The sequence below is a fragment of the Larus michahellis genome, chromosome 6 (genome assembly GCF_964199755.1).
Source record: "Larus michahellis chromosome 6, bLarMic1.1, whole genome shotgun sequence".
In the NCBI taxonomy this organism is placed as follows: domain Eukaryota; kingdom Metazoa; phylum Chordata; class Aves; order Charadriiformes; family Laridae; genus Larus; species Larus michahellis.
The window spans coordinates 58,714,239-58,733,653 of NC_133901.1; the positions used below are offsets into that span (position 1 = coordinate 58,714,239).

At 62.2% G+C, this 19,415-nt stretch overlaps 2 protein-coding genes across 4 annotated transcripts; both read right to left on the minus strand.

The window, feature by feature from the left end:
- Positions 1–366: 366 nt before the first annotated feature.
- Positions 367–8,415, minus strand: KAZALD1 (Kazal type serine peptidase inhibitor domain 1). 2 transcript variants are annotated; one of them, XM_074591402.1, is made up of 5 exons: positions 7,232–7,333; positions 5,140–5,740; positions 3,806–3,966; positions 2,314–2,461; positions 367–2,100 (listed from the first exon to the last, which is right to left on the minus strand). In XM_074591402.1, the coding sequence occupies exons 2-5, from the start codon at positions 5,639–5,641 to the stop codon at positions 2,015–2,017; spliced, it is 897 nt and encodes a 298-aa protein (XP_074447503.1). In that variant the 5' UTR covers positions 5,642–5,740; positions 7,232–7,333; the 3' UTR covers positions 367–2,014. The 2 variants fall into 2 exon arrangements, with proteins under 2 accessions (XP_074447503.1, XP_074447504.1); XM_074591403.1 differs by lacking the exon at positions 7,232–7,333 and adding an exon at positions 7,824–8,415 and having other exon boundaries at positions 1,282–2,100.
- Positions 8,416–13,596: 5,181 nt separating this feature from the next.
- SFXN3 (sideroflexin 3) lies at positions 13,597–18,825 on the minus strand. Of its 2 annotated transcripts, none has more exons than XM_074590402.1 (11): positions 18,738–18,825; positions 17,808–17,974; positions 17,398–17,568; positions 17,121–17,219; positions 16,779–16,854; positions 16,257–16,342; positions 15,706–15,833; positions 15,530–15,579; positions 15,351–15,400; positions 14,868–14,915; positions 13,597–14,547 (listed from the first exon to the last, which is right to left on the minus strand). In XM_074590402.1, the coding sequence occupies exons 2-11, from the start codon at positions 17,969–17,971 to the stop codon at positions 14,451–14,453; spliced, it is 969 nt and encodes a 322-aa protein (XP_074446503.1). In that variant the 5' UTR covers positions 17,972–17,974; positions 18,738–18,825; the 3' UTR covers positions 13,597–14,450. The 2 variants fall into 2 exon arrangements, with proteins under 2 accessions (XP_074446503.1, XP_074446502.1); XM_074590401.1 differs by lacking the exon at positions 18,738–18,825 and adding an exon at positions 18,534–18,658.
- Between the last annotated feature and the right edge of the window lie 590 nt (positions 18,826–19,415).

A 19,415-nucleotide genomic window follows, 5' to 3' on the forward strand; every position in this document is an offset into this window, starting at 1 on the left:
AGCGTGGCCCAGTTCCACCAGCTGATCTGTGTGGGGATCAGGATGGGTGAAAACACCCCAGCTCTTCCAAAAGCAGGCCTTGCACCCCAAAAAAGCAAAATAAAAGCAAATGGCACATTTCTGTACCTCCCAACACCCTCCGACTCTGATGTAGCAGCCCCAGGAGGATGTTATTACGCTGTTAGATGGAAGGAGAAACTAAGGGTAGCTCTTGCATTTCCCCGGCCGAGCAGGGGTTTGGAGGACGGGCAGCCCCGCAGGCAGGCAGGGCGGCAGCACTGCCGTCTGTGCCCCATCAGGCTGCGGCGCAGGGGCCAGGGCTGGCCCAGCCTCACCGGCTGCAGGAATTTTGCTCCGCTGCCAACTCCAGACAAATCCCTTTTATTTGCTTGTTCAGGTTTCGATGCCATAATTGCATCGCCTGAGCCAGCTCTTGAGAGAAAGAGGAAGAAAAGAACAGGGGGGAAAAAAAAAAGGGGAAGGAGAGCAGCACGGTGCCCGAGCCGCCAGCCTCGTCGCATCCTGCCCACTCCTGCCTGGGGACAGGCCAACTCCTTCCTCACAGGGTCTGGCTCCCTGCCGCAGCTCTGGACCTCCCTGGAGCTGGGACTGAGTAACCAGGAACGGTTTGGGCCGTGGGGAGGTTTCGAGTCTCAAAAGTCTTGTAAATGCTGCTGGTTTGGGTGGGGGGGGAGGGCAAATCCTCCCTTGAGTGTGAGCTCAGCCCTGGGTCCTGCCAGCCCTCTCTGGGCACAGAGCAGCACACCACAGCTCTAGGTTTCTTTCCTGCTTTCCGCTAAAATTAATTTGCTCTAAATTTCCAGATCTCTGAGGCAGGTGTTTTTTCTTTAATAAATGGAGCATTTTCAGTGGAAATGGGAGCCTCCCTGTCCTTCCCCAGTCAGGCACAGAGCTGCTGTGCTCCCTCCGTGCTGTCAGGGCTATGGTCACCTGGGTGGAGACCCCCAGTGCCACCCACAGGGCACAGGACCCCAGGATGAGGATAGGCAGAGGTGGGATAGGACCGGAAAAAATGGGGGTGCAAAGACCCAGCTTGATGCATCCCCACCGCGCAGGGGATGGTCTAGTGGGTACCCCCATCCCCACGTGGGGTGAGAAGGGCAGGACCCACACCAGGACCAGCTGTGAGACCCAGGATGGGCAGGAGGGCTCCTCAGCCCAAGCATCACTGCAAAGGACAAGGTAGCATCCGCAGCGTTTGCACTCTCCCTCACCCAAGAATAACCCTTGCGGGTAGAGAACAGTTGCCTGGTCTGTGTTGGCTTTGACCAATGTGTATATTTTAAGTAACATCAACTGAAATGTCAAAGTAAAGAGTTGCGTGGAAGGGAAAGCACAAAGTCAGTCAAAAAGGCCGAAGTGTTTCTGACCACATGAGTGGCTGGGCTGGGGAAAAGGGCAGCACTCAAAACCACAAGTGTCTGGTTTCCTCAAATCACTACTTTTCTGGTTAAAAACTAAATGGGAAGAAGGATGTTTTTGGCAGCAGGTTCCCCAGGTCCTGGGGAGAAGCCTGACTGTCCCTGTGCTTGGGTAACACAGATCAGCCCCAGGGGTGACACACTGGGTGTCACGGCTAGGTCCCAGCCCACCGCTCTGGCTTCCCCAAAATGCTTCGCACAAGGCAGAGATGTTCCTGCCCTGGTGTCCCTCTCCTGGGGAGGGCTGCCTCTACCCCCAGCACCAAGTCCTTGTCACACACAGCATGGGTCTCCCACCTGCTGCCACATTCCTGCTCAGTGCCTGGAGGACAGACCCACGCCACCCCCAGTCCCAGCCCTGCGCCATCAACCAGCCAGTGTCCCCTCCCCAAGCACCCTCAGCAAAGGGATGTGTCACCCTGTCCCCCACCCCAAAAAGAGAGGCTGCTGTGCCAGGACTGTTCAGAGAAGGAGTTTTGGGCTGGGGGTGCTTGCTCTGGAGATGTCCCTGAACCCCAGGAACAGCCACCATGGGCAAGGTGATGTCTGCATCTGGACATCCCGTCTCCGGGCTAGTAATAGTCCTCCTCGCTCTCCCCGTAGTCCTCAGGCGTCGTGTGAGGCTTCGGCAGGGAAAAGCCTGTCAGGTTGAGCTGGTCTGAAACGGCAGCACGGGGACAATGTGACATTGTCCATCTTGGTGCCTTCCCCCTTACCCACCAGAGCTAAAGCCAAACCGTGCACGGCAGCTTGCTGGGGCATCCCCAACACAGCCCTATGCACAGGCAGTTCCCACCATACCAGTGCATCCTGCCCAAATGTCCCTCCCCTTGTCCCCATGAGAGCATGGGGACAAGGACATGGTGCTCACCTGGCGTGAAGACGGTCAGGCTGGCTAATGCCACCACCTCCCCAACCCTGTTTCTGGCGAAGCAGCGGTAGGTGCCTTCATCCGTCACTCGCACACCCTGGATCTGGAGCCAGCCCGTCACTTCGTATTTCTGGGGACCACCTCTGAACTGCAAGGCAGGGGGTGGGGTGGGATTTTGGTTAGCGCTGGGGCCAGCAAAGCCCCATGTGGGGCTGGGATGGATGGGAAGGAGGACACAAGACCAGGGAAACTCTTTCCCCTCCCTAGTAAGTACCACCCTGGGGGCAGGCGTCAACCCCCTGGATGCAGGTGCCCCCTTTTTCCACTACCCAGGAGAGGTGGGGGAAATGGCCATCTTCTTGCCCCCTGAAGGACCTGGGAGCCCTGCTTTGGGCAGGACCCTGCAGACATGTCCTGGACTCCCAGCTGTGCCCCTAATGCCACCGTGGTCCCCAAACGGCAGGAGGATGCTGGGGCTGGTGCTTTGCAGCACGGCAGAAGCAAGGGGCTATCTGTGCCGTGGCCACAGCCAGCCTGGGATGGCTCAGAGGAGCCCCAGGTTCCCTGTTCCAGCAAGCAGTGAGGTCCCAGGACTGCTCTGGCGCCAACCATGCTATTTTCTGTTTGTCCCCAGCAATAAATAGCCTTTTCCTGACCCAGCTGGGCTGCAGCTGTGTTTGCAGGCTGCTATTATGGTGCAGCGGTCAGGGGCGGAGGACAGCTGAGTCTCCTGCAGCCAGGCAGGGTAGCCCTGCTTGGGTTGAAGGTCCTTGGCCGGACCCTGCGACAGGGTATGGGGTGCCACAAAGGTCAGAAAGATGGAGGGGGACCAGCATGTCACCCTGCAATGGTGCCAGGTCCTACCTGCTCCTTTGGCTTCCCCCATCTATCCTACAATAGCTTTCTCCCAGCCGCTTCCTGACTGCAGTGTGCGGCCCCTGTGCCCACAACCTCTAACAGCTGGGTCCGCCCAGCTAGGCACTATATTTGGGGCTGGCTGCAGGCAAGATGCTGACCCCTGGGCCTGCCAGCGCTGGGAAGGGAGTCCTGCTCAGAGCAACGGGCAGAAAAGGGCAGGGACTGCCTGAGTCTGCTGGTGGGAGCCAGCAGGAGGATAACCCAGGCTGGAAGGCACCTTGGGAGGTCGTCTCTTCCAGCCCTGCCGGTGGGAGTGCAAGTGAAGCCAGAAAACAAAGCAAACTAAAGGCAGAGAGGTGGGAAATCCCGTGCTGCAGGTCTCTGCAGGTCCTAAAAAATATTCATACATTCAAAAACTACTAGAGAAAATTGCAGAAGAGCGCTATGCTGATGGCTCCTAACACCAAGACACCAGCCCTGTCTCAGCCAGTCCTCATGGTGTGCAGGCTCCAGCCACCACTTCTCATTCCCAGGCAAGCAGGCGTGGCCTCCCCCAGAGGAAGAACGCCCTAAGGTCTGGTTGCCCACAAGCTCTGAGAAAGTCTGGGTCCAACGTCCTACGTGCACTGCTCACCTGGACAGAGATGTGGGGGTCATCTCCAGGCAGCAGCATCTCCATGCCATCCTTCCTCCACTCGATGGATGCCATGGGGTAGGCGAAGACCTCGCAGCCGAAGATGACGTCCTGCCCAGTGATGTTCCACGTGTCGTAGGGAGGAGAGGTGATCTGGGGCTCTGGGGAAGGGGGGACAGGAGAGCAGGGTGGGCTCAGAAGAAGTCCTACAGACTGTCCTGGGCTGTTCGCCTCTGGCATGGGACAATTTGTCTCATGTAGAGGCGTGCCCCTCTCCTCTCCCACCCATGGCAGACCCTCACCTTGCCCCAGGACGTGGTCCCTCTTCGCATCTGGGACTGGGGGCTCCCTGTCCAGACCCCCTGGCCCATGGTGGGTTGCCATCCCTCCTGACCTCGCTTTCCCCACCTGCACAGTGATGCTCAGAGACGCACGTGCAGCAGGGAACAGTTCAATAACGTCAACACTACAAAGCGAAGCTCTCCTCCACAATCGGAGTGTGCTCCTCCTGTGGGGCAAAGGCCGAGGGGCTCTCCTCCAGCCCGAGACTGGTGAGGATGGATGGGGTAGATGAACTTCCAGCCGAATGAAACCTCTGCTCTGGCACCAGGCTCGTGACAGCGATTAAGGGAGTGAGCAGGTCCCTGGATGCTGTACAGAGCCGATACCTCCAGGTCCCACATCCCTTCCCTAGAGGGATTGAGTGAGGACCACCCTTCCTACCCACAGGTCAAGGGAAGGCTTCCACCTCCAAATATACCCAGGGGAAAACATCAAGGACATGATGATCTACAGAAAATAAAGCCAACCTTATGTCCCTCAGGCTGTGGTGACAGCACTGTGTGGACTGAGCAGGCTGGGGCACTATCTCCCCACCGCTGCCTGCCCCCCAACCCCCACTGGGTTTTAAATGGGAGATGGAAATCATGCAGGCAAGTCAAATTGACCCAGGTTTCCATTTGCAGGAGGCAGCCACATTTCTCAGGAGCGCTGGACCAGCGCTGCCGCCAAGAATTCACTAACAATTCCCTGGAACTTCCCCATCTGCTCCAGCAGGTTTTGCTGCCTCCCATAAATCCCGCTCCCATTTGGTAAAGCTGCTCCCAGGCCTTTCCAGGTGCCGGATCCGCAGGGGCTGCCCCAGAGCAGCAGGGTTGGGGGGACCAGAGGGGACTTGCCACTCCATGGTGCAGTCCCCAGCACAGCCGTGTCCCTGTGGATGCCGTGGGTTTGCTGCCAAGTGAAAGAGTTGAGCCAATCCCCCACTTGTTTGTCTTTCCCAAGAGGGACGAGCCTCTGTCCCGCTGCCCACACAACCACTCCCGAGGCACTACCTGACTCGCAGGGACCCTCGTGGGCCACGGTGAGGTTGGCATCAGGATGGGCATGGGCGACTTCCAGGAACCTGCAGATCTGGGCATAGGTTTTGCCATCGGAGCCGCAGAGGGCCAGGTGGGAGAGGCAGGCGCACTGCGGCTCGGGCACCTCTCCGTGCTGCAGGTCCCCGGCATCCAGCCGGCACTCCAGGTGTTCCCCGCACTTGCCGTAGAAGTGGTTGGTGTTGTCCAGGTCGCAGATCTGTCCCTCCAGGTTAGCACACTCCCAGCAGCAGTCGCAGGCATCCCGCACCGTGCCAGCCAGGCACCCGCGTGGCACCGGGCACTCCTCCGGCCGGCACTCGGCGCAGCCCTCTCCTTCCTCCAGCAGCCGCTGCCAGCCCCGCTGGAGGTAGTCGGAGGTGCTGGGAAAAGCCTGGCCCAGCTGGAGCGAAGCCCAGTGCAAGGAGAGCAAGGAAAGCACGAGGCAAGAGGAGCTCAGGGTCTTGGCTTCAGACATCCTCACGGCAGCTCCTCTATCCCGGTCTCACCATCACTTGGACAGGGACCTCTGGCACTGCTCTGGCCTCCCTGGCTAGATCCGAGGGGCCATCCTGACCTGCAAGGAGGGAGGATGTGTGTTATCAGTGCAGGGAGTGTCCCCCATCCCTCTGACTCCCAGCAGGGGTTGGTCCCAGCCCCGCAGCCATGTCCTTCCCATCCTGGGGGTCCCCAACTCCTGCCAGGCTCCTCAACCAACTCCCAGCCCAAGATGCTGAACATCCTCCGGTGGCACGAGGCTGCTGCCCCAGACCCATCAGGTTTCATCCTTTTTCCCTGGCAGCCCAGTGGGCAGAGCCCAGCCTGCTGTGACCCCACCGCAGCCCAGGGAGCCGGGGGGCTGCCGAGGGGCTGGACAGGCTGCTGCACACCATCACGGCTCAGATGGTTTGTACTCTGTTCCTCTAGGAAGGCCGTTCTTGAGCCAGGCGCCCCTTTCCTTTCCCTATTGCTTTGCAAGAGTCATGAGCCCTTTTTTCCTCCGTCACCATCCAGACAAGCGCAGTGGAGCGGCTGATCCCACAGACAAGGGGCTCTTTCCCACTGGAGGCAGCCAGCCGAGAGGAGCCGAGCCAGCAGGATGCTCGCAGTCACGCCTGGCTTTTGTCCTTCTCCCCTCCCTGCACCGTAAACCCTCTTTTTAGGTACCTCCCACCCAAGCAGGGGCTGAAACACCCCAAAAAAAGCTTTGTGAACCTCCCAGTTATCACACAAGCATCGGGGTGAGCACAGGAGAACTCAGTGCACAAGTGGGCAGTCAGCAGACTGGCGGCAGGCTGACCATGCTCTGGCACAGTGGGGTCCCTGTCCCCAAACCCCAAGCCTGCATCACCGCCCAGGTAAGTAGGGAGGCTGATCTGCCCCTGGGCTTCCCTTCCCTGCGGGGGGGATATTTGGGGTCACCATCCCCAGAGAGGGTGACAATAAATTGAACCCCTTTACAAGCATGGCCCAACCCCTGATTATACTCTGGCTGCCTTCCCTGAGACGGAGTGAAATTCCTGTCCCCTGGGCCACCCAACACCAGTAAGCAGAGCTGGGGAGGGGACCCGGGCTGCCCCATCCCCTCCTGCTGGGAACGGCACCGAAGGGCAGGCTGCAGCCCCCTCAGCTGCACCCCACAGAACCCCCATCCTCCAGGACTAACGCAGCCCGGAGCTGGGGCGATGGGGATGGCCAGGTCAGTGGGTTTGCAAGGCGACACACACATGCACCCCCCACATAACAAACTGGGAAGCTTTGACCTGTTTAGCAGAGACCACCGAGCTCCCCAGGGGTGGAAAGGGGCAGGGGGTCCCGGTGGTGGTGTGTCCCCCCCCTTAAACTCTCCTTAGCCTGGGCTTTATGGAGCAAGGCTCCAGCCCCGATGGATGGCGGGGGGAGGCTGGCAGGGAAGGGGGAATAACTGCAAAGTTGATCACTGTCTCCCCAAGTCTGGAGTGCACTCGAGGGATGGCTCTGGGGGTCCTGGCTGAGCCCTGGGAAGGGGCACGGCGTCCCCTGGGGTCCCCGCCCGGCGGGAGTCTCCCCGCTGTGAGCCGCCACTTACCGGAGGTGCCGGGCAGCGGTGGTTTCGGGGGGTTGCGGGCATGCAGTGGCCGTGGCGGCAGGGCTGCTGGCCCCCGGCTGCTCCGACACCCGCCGTGATGTCAGCGAAACGTGAGTCCCCCCCGCCCCTCTCTGGGCCCCGCCGCCCATCCCTGGACCGGCACCCGGGCTGGCGGGCACCCCTTCCCTGCCGGGGTCCCACCACCCACCGCATCCCGGCTCTGCCGCTCCGGCCCCCCGACACCGGCACCACCCCACAGACCCCGACACTGGGGTCACCCCAAGCCACGCACTGGGACCTGGGCTGATGCCCTGGGGTAGGAGGGTACCAGAGTGGGGGGCTGGGGGTCAGAGACCAGCTTTGCAGGGCTCTGTGGGGACACTTGAATGGGAGGGAAAAAGCCAGGGGTGGGCATGGCTGGGGAAGTGGGCAAAAGCCTCTCTCAACCTTTAATTTGGGTGGGAAATACAGGCTGAAACACCGAAAGCTGCTGTAAATAAACAGGGGGGATAATTCCTGGGGGATGTCTGTCCTCACCCCACCCCAGGAGCCAGGAACAAAGAGGGTATTGGGGTGCAAGCAATGGCATTACCTTGGCTGGAGTGGAGCCGTTGGGAGCGGTGGTGGGGCTGCTCCACGCCACAGCAGTGCAAAACCGACGTCCACGGGACGGGGTCTCCAGAGCCCCCCAGTAAGCTGCCTCACTGCTCCCTGCCTCAGTTTCCCTGGCTCTGAGGAGCTGGGGACCCAGCGTGCCTTTTCAGCACAAACACGTCATGCATTCACATCTTGCTCCTGCCACTCTGCTGGAGGGGATCCTACAGCCCACTTCCCTCCTCCGGGTGAGGAATTTGTGGGATTTGCTTCCCCGGTGAAGCTCAGGCGAAGCAAAGCTGTTGCAGGACCCCTCGGAGGATCTGGTTTCCTTCACCACGCTGCAAAAATCTGCTTTTGCTTTCCAACACCCTCCTGCAAATTCGTTCCGGTCTCCAGAGCTTTCACTCGGTCACGTTGTGAATCCGGCTGCAGCTAACAACGGAAAATGCGCCAGGCTTCGGCCCCCTAAATCCTCCTTTGCCAGCCAAACCCCCCCTCTCCAGCCCCCCACCGCAGAGGGGGGTTTCCTGCCGGCTCTGCCTTCGGCCTCGCCTCCTGCTCCCCCTCCGCGGCCCCCAGCCCCTTGGCTCAGGGCTGCCTCCCTTCCCGGCTCCCCTTGCCTGGCCCATCGAGCGTGGTCCCTGCGTGCCGCAGGCTTTCAGGCCCCTCATCCACGAGACACCGAGCAGCTGGGGCTGCAGCTGCTTTGCGAGCAGGGAAAAAGTCGGGGGGGGGGGGCTGAGGTTTCCCTACACACACCCTCAGAAATGGCTCAGAGCCGGAGCAGAGAGGGGACAGGCTGTAGGTGACACAGATGGGGGTGTTCAGCCTCCCTGGGCTGCCCCCACTGTGCCCTGCTTCCCCACCTTGGGACGAAGCATCACCTGTGCCTTCGGGCGTCCCAGAGCCAAGCGCATCCTGGCCTGTCCCGGCCCCACACAGCAGGCAAAGCAGTGGGGCAAGTCTGGCCCTAAATGCCACTATCAGTCCACACAGCTCCTGGCCGGCACAGGAATACAGCCAGCGCTTAAATCCCAGGCACTGCTGAAAAGTGGGGACAGAAATAACCCCTGGTCATTTGCCTCTCTTGCCCTCGGCAGGAGGGCAAGGGGGGACAGGCCCCCATGCTGCTGTCCTTCCCCACACACGAGGACCCTGGCCCAGGCTCTTTCTCCCATGTCCCATACCCAGGTGACTGGAGTGTCCCTGTCCCCATGGGGTTATCACAGCTTCTGGGTGGCTGGATTCGTCAGAGCATCACCGCAGCATCTGCCACCTGCGAGGTGGGGGGAGGCTACATCTTCGGATAGAGATCCTCTGGCCAAGGGTGAAATCCAACCACAGATCTGAGTAGGGAAAGCTCCAGCCACGGTGCAACACAACCCAGCACCTGCAAGCCATGGGCAGTGCAGCTCAGGAAGACAAGATGGAGCTCAAACCTGGCAGGTAATTAAACCTCCTGCTTAATGAGACTGTCGAATGTGCTAATAAATAGCAGCAGCTATGAATGAGGGGTGGAAGGGCTAACCTGTGCTTAACAAGGAGCTGTGCTCAATCACACCTTGATTCAACCAGTGCGGCACCCAGGGCTTGCAGCTCCAACTACTGGGAGCGGATTTTAGGGGGAAAAAAGGTGGTTGCAGCCCTGGATGGCCTAGCACTGGGGTAAATCACATTCCCAGCTACCCACTCATACTGGCCAGTTTTCCTTCCTTTCTCCTCAATTGGCCCTAGCCCAGTGAAGCTCCTGAAGTTGGGCTGTGAAGATGCAGTGAGTCTTAAGCACTAAAGCCCCCTCCTCCCTACCTGGAGCTTTGCTCCCCATCGCCATTTCCCCCTGCTGTGGTGGTCCCGTTGAAGCCAGGAGTCTGTGGATGCTCCTGGCAGATCCACAGCCATGGCATCTCTCCAGAGCTCTGTCACCAGGATGTGCCCCTGATGGCAGAGCTGTCATGGCCGATCTGGGGTGCCCTGCTGCTCCTGGCCCCATTATCTCCTCACAGCCCTGGGCTGATCTCCTGGACCACCCCACAGAGATCTGGGGCTTACAGCAGACAAGGCCAAGGAAAAAACCCACCCTGGAAAAAAGGTCCTGGGCCAAGTGACTCAACGCACGTCATGTCAGGGAGGGTTGGCGAGCAGCGTCGGGGCTGGCGGGGATGGGAATGCGGGTTGTGTCACTGCAGAAGCAAACGTCACTGGGACGTGCTGGGGCAGGGGGTGCTGCTGGCACACTGCTTGGGGCTGTGGCGGTCTCATTCTGATAATAAACCAAATTTCCCATGTTTCAGCTCAAACTTGCTGCTCTTCTCCGTTTCCTGTCTGTTGGAGCAGCCTGACGCAGCCATGATCCAGCCAGCCCACCCCAAGGCCACACAGCTCTCGGGGGTCCTAACCACATCCTGGGTATCCACTGTGGGGACAAGGGACAGGCAGCAGGCAGGTCCCTCCTGCCCCACATCCCAGGCCCTGGGAAGCATCCGGGCTCAGGTTTCTCCAGGCTTTTCCAGAGCAAATTCCTCCCAAGAACAAACCTGTCAGCAAATTCTTGGGGAAACGGTTGCAGCTGCGAGCAGGAGGGACGGTGGGGCTCTCAGGCCGGCCCCGAGAGGCATCCGGGTGGCGAGGGATGCTCCGGTCCCTAGGCTGCCGCGGTGTCCCCGGCCGGAGGCTGTCGGGCCCCTTCTCCCGCAGGGCAGGAGCCGCGGCTCGGCGGGGCTGGATGTGGCTCGGCTCCTTCCCCGCAGGAATCCCTCTGCTTTCGCCGGGGTTTTTCCACTGGCTTCATCCAAGAGCAGGTCGTATAACGCGGGGCCAGGAAGCAAGCGGGCGGCGGGGGCTGCGTTCCCGGGGATGCCCCCCCTCTGCCTGCCGTCCACCCCCACCCCCCCGGCGGCTGACACAGCCGTGCCAACTTTGACACCTCGGGGACGGCTTAGCGCGGTTCCCACCGCCCCGCGACGTACCAGGCTCCCCCCGCCCAGCTCCGCATCCCTGACCCCGCAGCAAACAGGAGCACCCCCTATAACGTCCCTACCCGCCCCGCACCCCCTTCCAGCCTCCGCACCGAGGGACTGCCCCGGCGGAGGGGTGCAGGCAGGCGGTGCAGGCAGCAGGCTGCGGGGTCTCTGCTGCCACCTCCAGGGCACTGCTTGCCTCGTCCCCCTCCCCTCGCCCTGGCACTCTTTTCCCTGTACCCGGGCCCTGCAGATCCTGGAGCTCCGCATGGCCACCTCAGCACCGCCCCCCCCTCCCTGCACCCCAAAACAAGCCACCGCCATGAGCCCACCCTGGGGACCCCCACCGCCACGTAGTGTCCTGAGGGTCTTGGGGACCCTCCTGGGGTGCGGGGACCCTCCGCTCAGCCTGCCCTGGGTGCATCAGGATGCATATCCCACCCCCCGCCTCAACCGGGGTGGGTGCTCTGGAGGGTGCTGCCAGCTCTGTGGGACGGTGCCCTGTGCCCGCTGTCCCCCTTGCACCCTCCCTTTCCCCAGCCTCCACCAGCGCCAGTAGGGCTGGGACACAGCCAAGGAAGGTGACCCACCGCCAGCGCCCCGGCACCCCCTGCCACCAGGGATGGGCGCTGGGGAGGGGGAGCCTGCCCACCCCCCGCCCTGCAAGAAGCTGCCCATTTCCAGGCGTCATTAAAGAGCAATTAGCTGGAAATTAAGCTGAGAACAAGTATTGATTAGCTCATTAAGGCTGGGGGAGCCGGCTGTGGCGGTAGGAATTGCTGCCGCTCACCCTCATTATGGGCAAGGTTAAAGCTTGCGGTCGGGCAGCTCATTAAAAATGCTAGGGACCAATCAATGTCCCCAGCCCAGTGCCGCCCAGCACGCTCAGCACCCCCGGGGACACCCAGATGCTGCCTTTCGGAGACTCACCCATGACCTCTGGGATGAGCCAGCTCGGGAAAGGATTGAGCATCCTTGCTCCCCTGCATCCATTGCCACATCCTGGGCTCCCCTGCAGAGGCAGCAGTGTCGCCTTTGGGCTTGTCAGCCCCACAGAGCTCACCAGATGGGGGGGTCATCTTTCTTTCCTCCCCCAACCAGGGGACCCATGGGGACAGGCCCTCCCTAGCCCAGCAAAGTGATTGAATCCGTGGGCTCTCAGCAGCGCTGCCAGCTCCGGGAGAGGACAGCCAGTATGGCTGGTTTGCAGGACAGCACCCCAGGACTGCTCCCCACCAGCGCTGAGTTTGTCAGATCTCAGCCCAGCCATGCCAGCTTGTGCGGGTGGGGGACAGGCCAAAGTGGGTCTCAGGGGTGGGATGAAAGTAGCTGGGGACATGGGGACAGGCAAAAGACACCCAGTGGCTCCGTGCAGCCAAGTGCTGCCATGCCACCCTGCCCTGCACCCTAGCCCCACAGCTCCATGGGCTCTTGGGGTGAGCCCAGGCCCTGCCGAGTCACCCAGCCGGACCCAGCCACCCCAAGCCCCTGTGTCTCCAGTCCCCTGTCCCCTCCAGTGTCCCTCCCATCCCCATCTCTGCCTCTTGTGGCCATCAGCAGCTCAGGGACAGCTCCCAGTCAGTGCATGCACAGAGGGTGTCCCCGCGCAGGCTGGTGGTGCGGAGCTGGGGGGGTAGGTGTCATCATTATTTTTGTTTTCTTTGCACTGCCCTGGAAATATATTGTATTCTCAGCTAATCCCGTTCAATTACACCACAATAAAACACATAATAAAAACGTAATTCATTTTTCCCGAGCGCTCCATCTCCCTGTGTCTTGGCAAGCTATTAAAAATTTGTCTTCATTTTTCTGGCAAGAGCCTTGTACCTTTTCATCTTTAATTTATGAGAGCAGAATAGCTACTGACAAGCCCTTATTGCACGGCGAGGGGCTGCATTATTTATAAGCCGCCAATGGCTGGCTCAGGGGAGATATTTGCAATATGCCGGGGCCGGCAGAAGGACAGGGACAGATTCCCGACGCGCCTGTCCCGATCCGCTCCCCCATCTTGGGTGGGTGCTGGGTGCAGGTGTCCTCCTGGCTGCCCCTGGTGGGGGGAGCACGCCCTGCCCAGGCTCTGCCAGCCCCTGCCTGCCAGAGAAGCTACAGAACGGTGTGGCTCTGGGCTGCCTGGCCCTTATCTCACCAGCTGCTGCATCTGCCCATCTTTGGCTTTGCAGCGACTCTCGCTCCTCCGTCCTGGCTCGACACGGGGGCTCTGCGGAGCGTGGTTGCCTCCATCCCTCCTTCTCCTTGCATGGACATCCATAGCTCCCTCTGCCTGCCCTGGCTTGTGGGTGACACAGCTGCTGCCCGCGGGCTTGCCAGGGTCCCAGGGCAGCAGCGACATGTTCTCCGATAGCCGTGCATAGAAAGCGGGATAAAAATATCCTCGCTGGAGAGGCAGGCACAAGGCCGAAGCCAGGGATTGAAGCAGAGCGTCCTGTGAGCGGGCTGGGAGAGGGGGTGGGAGCGTGGGCAGAGCCCAGGGTGAGGGGGGGGGAACGATCCGGCCTCTCCAAACCAGCAGCATCCAGGGCAGCAGCTTAGCACAGAGCCCTCTGCGCAGCGGCGAGGTGCAAAGCTGCCTGTGCTAAAAAAAGCCCTCCCGACAGCTGGATGAGCTTAACCACACGCCGAGCCAGCCAGAGCCTCTGCAAAAGCAGCAGGCTGGAAAACAGGAGCAAAGCCCGGCCCCGGGGGGCACAGGGGCACCCTGGCAGCCAACCTGTCCATCCCTCCCGCTGCCATCCTCACCCCCGCAGCAGTCCCTTCCAACCGTATACGAACTGGCAAGCAAGACGCTTCTCTCTGCTTTTGGTTTTGTATAAACAACCTGCCTTTATTATTTGGTATATGTATGGGTACATTGTATTTATATCAAAAATAACTAGAGGAAACCACGGTGAACTTAAAGCTATTTGAGAAGGTCCACCTGAAAGCAAGCACTCCAGGAGAGGGTAGAGTGTCCCCCCAGGGGGAGCCCAGCCCTGAATACAGATGGCATTAAGATGAGAATAAAAACATGGACTCTGCTGGAATTAAAATGTGCCATTTGCTCTGGGGATGGGAAGGAGCAGAAAGCCAGATTAAATCCCTGGAGCAGCCCAGAGAAGAGCAGGGGGTGAGCTGAGAGCGCGCGCCTGGGCTGGGAGAACCCTCCCCTGGGTTCGAGCCACTGTGTATGCTTGAAATCACTCACCCACGGCTATTTTGGACACAGGGAGTTTTCCTCTGTGAAAGCTGCTCTGCCATCCCCAGGCACCAGCTGCTGAACTGCTGGGGAACTTGGGGTGCCTGCAGAGGGGTCCAACCCTCCATGGCTGTGATTGTCTGCTGCCTCCTAAAGCTGGGGAGCACCATCCTCTTCCCCACCCCACATCCCCACTCACACGGTCCCCGGTGCAGCTGCACACGCAGGGTGAGCATGGGAGACACGCACAGGGGGGCCAGCCAGGAGGTCCCCAGGCTTGGGGACAGGGTTCAGTGTGGTGCTGCAGGGCTGCGGGCATCCCGGGAAGCGGGGCCGAGCACCTGGGACCTACAGACACACGACGGCCAAGGGAAAGCGGCGGCAGACCCAAAGGGATCCAAGGGGCGAAGCTCAGCGATGCGCCAGCCCGGTGGCTCCGCAGCACGCATCTCGGCCACCCCGGAACCCCCGTTCAGAGCCCTTTGTTGAAGTAGACGGTCTCCAGCTGCGGGTCTTTCTCCCGGATCCGAGCTTGGACTTCAGGCTCCAGGCGGCTCACGGACATCGAGCTGCCGAGGGGACACGGATACAGTGGATGGAAGCGGGACACCCATCAGTGGCTTCACGTTTGGGAAACCACCTGCTGCCACCCCTTCCCCACCTGCACCCCATGGGGATGTTGTCCCCATGCCCCAGCACAGACCTCTGGGTCTACACTGCTGCGTGTGCACAGGGATGTGCGCGCACATGTATTTTCAAGCCTCTGATCGTTCAAAGGGGCAGAATCATCTCTTGGGAGTTGGAGAGCACAAGGAGCCCACTATTTCCCTCCTGCACCCCATGCCTTGCCCCACGGGGCTGCACACAGGGGCAAAGTGCCCATCCTTACCTTTTCTGCGGGAAAAGCGCGCAGCACAGCGGGGTCGCGAACACCAAGCTGCAAGGGAAAGACACGGAGAGGAGAAGCTGGGCTGCAGAGCAGCAAGGAGGCAGCCCAGAGCTGTGCCGGGTGCTCATCTAGGGAAGGGGTAAGGAGACGTCATCTCCAAGCTCCAGAACCTGCTTTTGGCTCCTGGAGTGGGGCAAAGCCTGTCCCCATCAGCATGGGGGAACAGCAATGCTGAGCAAGAGCCCGTGGCAGGCTTGAGAGATGTCAAGATGGAGCAAAACAGCTCCTGGTCCCGGGACATGGCCCCCCATCCCAACCGCCTGGGTGGGCAACAGCCTGGCTAAGCTCCATTTGCCCTCCCAAGGAGCTCTGGGGTGGCTCTCGCCTCCCCTGCCAGGCAGACCCCCCCAGCAGCACCGCCCCCCGTACCCGGGCTTGGTCTGTGCCCAGGGCAGCAATGCCCATCAGCAGAGGCTGACTTACCAGAGTCCCACCAGGCCAACCTGCAGAGGAGCATTCATGTACGGGTAGCGCTGCCAGGGACAGGGAGAGGCTGCGGTCAGTGGGGTGGACGGAGCAGGAAGGTGTCTGTTCCCTGACGGGGTGCCAGCCCTGAGAGATATCACCCCATGCCCACCCTCCCCTCGTGGGACCAGCAGTACCTTCAAGAAAGCTCTCTTCTCCAGGGCGTTCATGATCACCGGGGGGATGGCTGGGGCAGAGGGGAAGGAGATGAGCTCCCAGTGCTCACAGCCCCCCTGCCAGCTGTGGGACCCTGTCCCACACTGCCAGGGACCAACTGCAGCCCTCGGACACGGGGGGAGGAGGGGACACTCACCCATGGCCGGGGCTGCCATGCCGATGCGGGAAACGACCACCTGGAAAATGGCCTTCTGGGCTGCAGCCGTGGACTCACCCAGGCGGTTCCCGTTCTCATCCGTGACGGGGATTCCCAGCTTGAGCTCTCTGCAGGGAGAGTGGGGGTGAGGGGGACCCCAGGGCATGCAGGTGGGGAGGATCAAGGGACAGGGCAGGGACACTGCACAGGAGCATATCTCCAAGGGAGGTTGGTGTCCTCCTTATTCCCCATCCACTGCCTGCATAATAAGTTGGGGGGGGGCGTGTCTCAGCTGGACCCACATTCACATTTGGTGGGTCCTCAGCAGGGCTGGACACGGAGGGGGAGTTCACAGCTGGCATTAACTGATAACCCCGTGGGATGCAATGGGGTGCTTGTACCCTCAAACCAACCCCCCAGGGGAAGGGGTGCCAGCAGGGCCAGAAAGGAAGCCCCCTGCAAGCCCATGGCATTCCTCCCCCCCATCCCCCACCAGTGCCTGGTGAATCCCAATGCGAGCCCGAGCGCCCCGTCCCAGCCCAGGGACTCACCTCTGCCTCATCAGCGGGATGTTGATGCAGTTGGCAGCAGCCACAGCCGCAAAAGGCACGTACCGGCCGATGATGGCTGGCAAGTGCTGCAGGGGTAAGCAGGGAGCACGTCACGCAGAGCGTCTGGGGGCAGAGCTGGCTGTCCCTGGGTCTGCCACCTCCAAGACCTTGGAATGTCCCAGCCCCACCAAGGAAAACCATTCCCTCCTCCCCTGCAACTCCCAGCCAGTGAAAGCTGCACAGCCCAGGGGGTTGGGGGGTCCCATGTCCCCCCCAGCCCTGGAGGGAGACCGAGGGGTGAAAGAAGCCTGGAGAGATCCAGCTGGGGACGGAGCGGGGCTAGTGGGACAGGCCATCTCCAGAGCCATCGCTGGAGAGAGGGGCTGCTTTGTGTGCCCCCCGCGCACCCCCAGCAACCCCATTCCTCCATTTTCTCCCCTGCCCCAGGTGATGGGGAGCAGAGGGACACTCCACAGGGAGCGCCCAGGTGCCCCGGCCACTGATGGCCACATGCCACCTTACCTTGGTGAGCGATTTGAGCCCCAGTGCTGTGACAACTGCCCCTGTAGTTGCACTCACATAGGCTGTCCCCAGCTGGCTGCAAGAGCGGAAGGTGACACTGATGAGCCAGGGTCTCCCCATCCCACCACCACCCCAGAGGAGGGGACAGCATGTCCTTCAATAGTAGGAGGGCACCTGGGTTCCTCTCCCAGCTCTACCACCAACCCTAACAGCCCCACTGGTGTCTATCTCTGGCTGCACCAGGTCTCCATCATCCCATCTCACAAACCCCCACTATTCAAAAAGCTATTCAAGGCACTCCCCCCTGGAATTTTTGGGTGCCCTGGTCAGAGGAGTGCTTACCTGGGGGTGATGGGCGCATCCCCACTGCGGTTGGTGTAGTTGACGATGGCGTTGAAAGACTGGTTGACCCACTGCCAGAACAGCACGGCCGGCGTGGTCCTATGAGACAGAAGAGGGTGCTGGTGGCACTGGGGGATGCCACCCATGCTCCTATGGCATGGGTGCCTTGCCAGGTAAGGGGCATGCATCCCCTTCTCACCCCAGGGCCCTGGAGGGTGCCCAGGAACCCCCGCACCGGGCACCTTCCTGGGCCCTGGGGTTTGGAAGGGACGGGTACCTGTAGAAGGTCAACATGCAACCGGTGATGGTCATGTTCATGGGGACCTGGGCGGACATGCGCCCTATGAGGAGCATCTTCTCGCCCGTGTCGGGGTGGAAAGCCGAGTCGTAGATGTACTTTGCCCGCCATAGCTGGTCCTCCGTCAGCCCCGGGGGCACCATGCCCGCCCTGCCGAGTAAGGGTAGCACCCGCTGGGAGACCCTCTGCCAGCATCTGTGCCCCACCTGGCCCCCCACCCCATATGGGGCAGTTGGGGGATGCCTCGGGGACCAGCCAGGAAATGTGGGGAGCTGTCTTTGGCTGGGGGGAGGCCAGCACTGCTCCCACTCCCACTCCAGGGAATGTCCCCGAGGTTGTATCCTGCCTGGGAGCAGTGCTGGGGGTACGCCCCCCCCTCCCCCCAGTACCTGTAGTCCTCCACCACCCGGCGAGCCTCCTCCAGCGTGGCCCCCGAGAGCAGCAGGTTTCGGGGGTCGGTGACCATGAAGAAGTGCTTGGCCCGGCCCTGGAAGGTGCTCTGGTCCCAGCGGGGCTCACGGATGTTGATGGTGGCAGGCAGGGACGGAGGCATCTTCTGGAAGGGGTGGGGGGGCAGTGGTTATGTGGGACGTCCACTCCCCCCTCCCGAATCCCTGGTGGGGCAGCTCTGGAGCTCCCCCAGCCGGGAGGGGACACGGGGGAGACACAGAGCACCCCTTTGCAATGGAGCTGAGAGGAGACCGCTGAGCCCACCCAGCAGACGGGGCAGCTCGTGGGTGGGTGACCCCCCCACTGCACCCCTCCACCCTGCAATCTGCCAGTGGGTAGCCCCCCAGTCCAGCTCGCAACAGCCACCGATGTAGACCCCTCCCACCCCAGCAGGGCACCCCGGACATGGGTGGGGGTACGGGGACCCGCCGCCCCGGGGGTGCCAGTCGCGGGGGGGTGGGGAGGGGGCGAGGAAGGGCAGGGGAAAACAGCAGATCCCCCACCCGGTACGGCACCGAAACACACGGCCCGGCCCCATTTCCACGCCCGCCCTTGCCGGCGAGAAGCGGGGCTGTGCTCCCCCCGCGCCGGGCCGAGCATCCCTCCTCCCACGCGTGACCCCCCGCCCCATAACGACCCGGGCCGGGGTCGCCCCAGGCACTCACGGCTCCCGGGGCAGCGCCCGCCGTGCCCGCTCCCGCCGCCTCCGCCCCTCTCCCGCCCGGCGCGCTGACGTCCGGCCTCGTCACGGGCCGGGGGCGGGGGGGGGGCGGCCCCGCGGCGGGGGGAGCGCGGCGGGGGCCACGCAGGACCGGGCCGCCTGCGGGGGCGGGGGTGTGTGCGGGGGTGGGTGTGTGTGTGGTACGTGCCAAGCCGCACGCGGGTGTCCCCGTGTCCGCCGCGCGTCCCCGCAGGCTCACGCGGGTTTGGATGTTCCTCGTGACGTCGCGCTCACGCGTGTGTTCACGCGTGGGGCGGGGCGGGCGGGCACACGCGCGTGCGCGCGCGTGAGCGGGGCCGCGCGCACGCGGGTGCCCGCGCTGCGTGGGTGTCTGCGAGCGCGACCCTGCCCCCGCGGGAGTGGGGGGACACCACGGTCCCCGCCCCCGCCGCCCCCCCCCCCCCCCCCCGCAGCCCCGTGTCCCCTCGTCTGCCCTCCCCCCGCCCCGCATCACCTGAAACCGCCGCGGTGTCGGGTTCGCGCTGGCGGCTCCGGGCCTCGCCGGGGGGTCACGGCCAGCCCCGGGGTGGACGCGATGCCCCCCGGGGAGGGGGACACGGGGGGACACCGGCTCGCATCACCGGAGTGATCGGGGGCGGGGGGGGGGGAGGGGGCACACGAAACCCCCCCACACCCCGTCCGTGCCTCAGTTTCCCCCGTGTGCCCCCGGGATGCTCCGGGATGACCCCCTCGGGGCGGGGCACCACATACCTCGCCCCGCGCAACCCCACGGGGGGACGCGCCACCCCCGAGCCCCCCAACGCCGTGCCCGTGTAGCGGGGTATGCACAGGGCTCCCCCCCCCCCCCCGCAGTTGCAAAGCCAGC

What these genes read in the sequence shown, in the direction of transcription:
- KAZALD1 (XM_074591402.1), bottom strand. Translation starts at nt 5,641, where the DNA reads ATGTCTGAAGCCAAGACCCTGAGCTCCTCTTGCCTCGTGCTTTCCTTG. An exon ending in CGAGGGTCCCTGCGAGTCAG is followed by an intron (nt 3,967 to 5,139) that starts GTAGTGCCTCGG and finishes CCCCTTCCCCAG; the next exon opens with AGCCCCAGATCACCTCTCCT. An exon ending in CCTGACCGTCTTCACGCCAG is followed by an intron (nt 2,101 to 2,313) that starts GTGAGCACCATG and finishes CTGCCGTTTCAG; the next exon opens with ACCAGCTCAACCTGACAGGC.
- SFXN3 (XM_074590402.1), bottom strand. Translation starts at nt 17,971, where the DNA reads ATGCCTCCGTCCCTGCCTGCCACCATCAACATCCGTGAGCCCCGCTGG. An exon ending in GGCTCAAATCGCTCACCAAG is followed by an intron (nt 16,343 to 16,778) that starts GTAAGGTGGCAT and finishes TTACCCCTGCAG; the next exon opens with CACTTGCCAGCCATCATCGG. An exon ending in GTTGGCCTGGTGGGACTCTG is followed by an intron (nt 14,916 to 15,350) that starts GTAAGTCAGCCT and finishes TTTCCCTTGCAG; the next exon opens with CTTGGTGTTCGCGACCCCGC.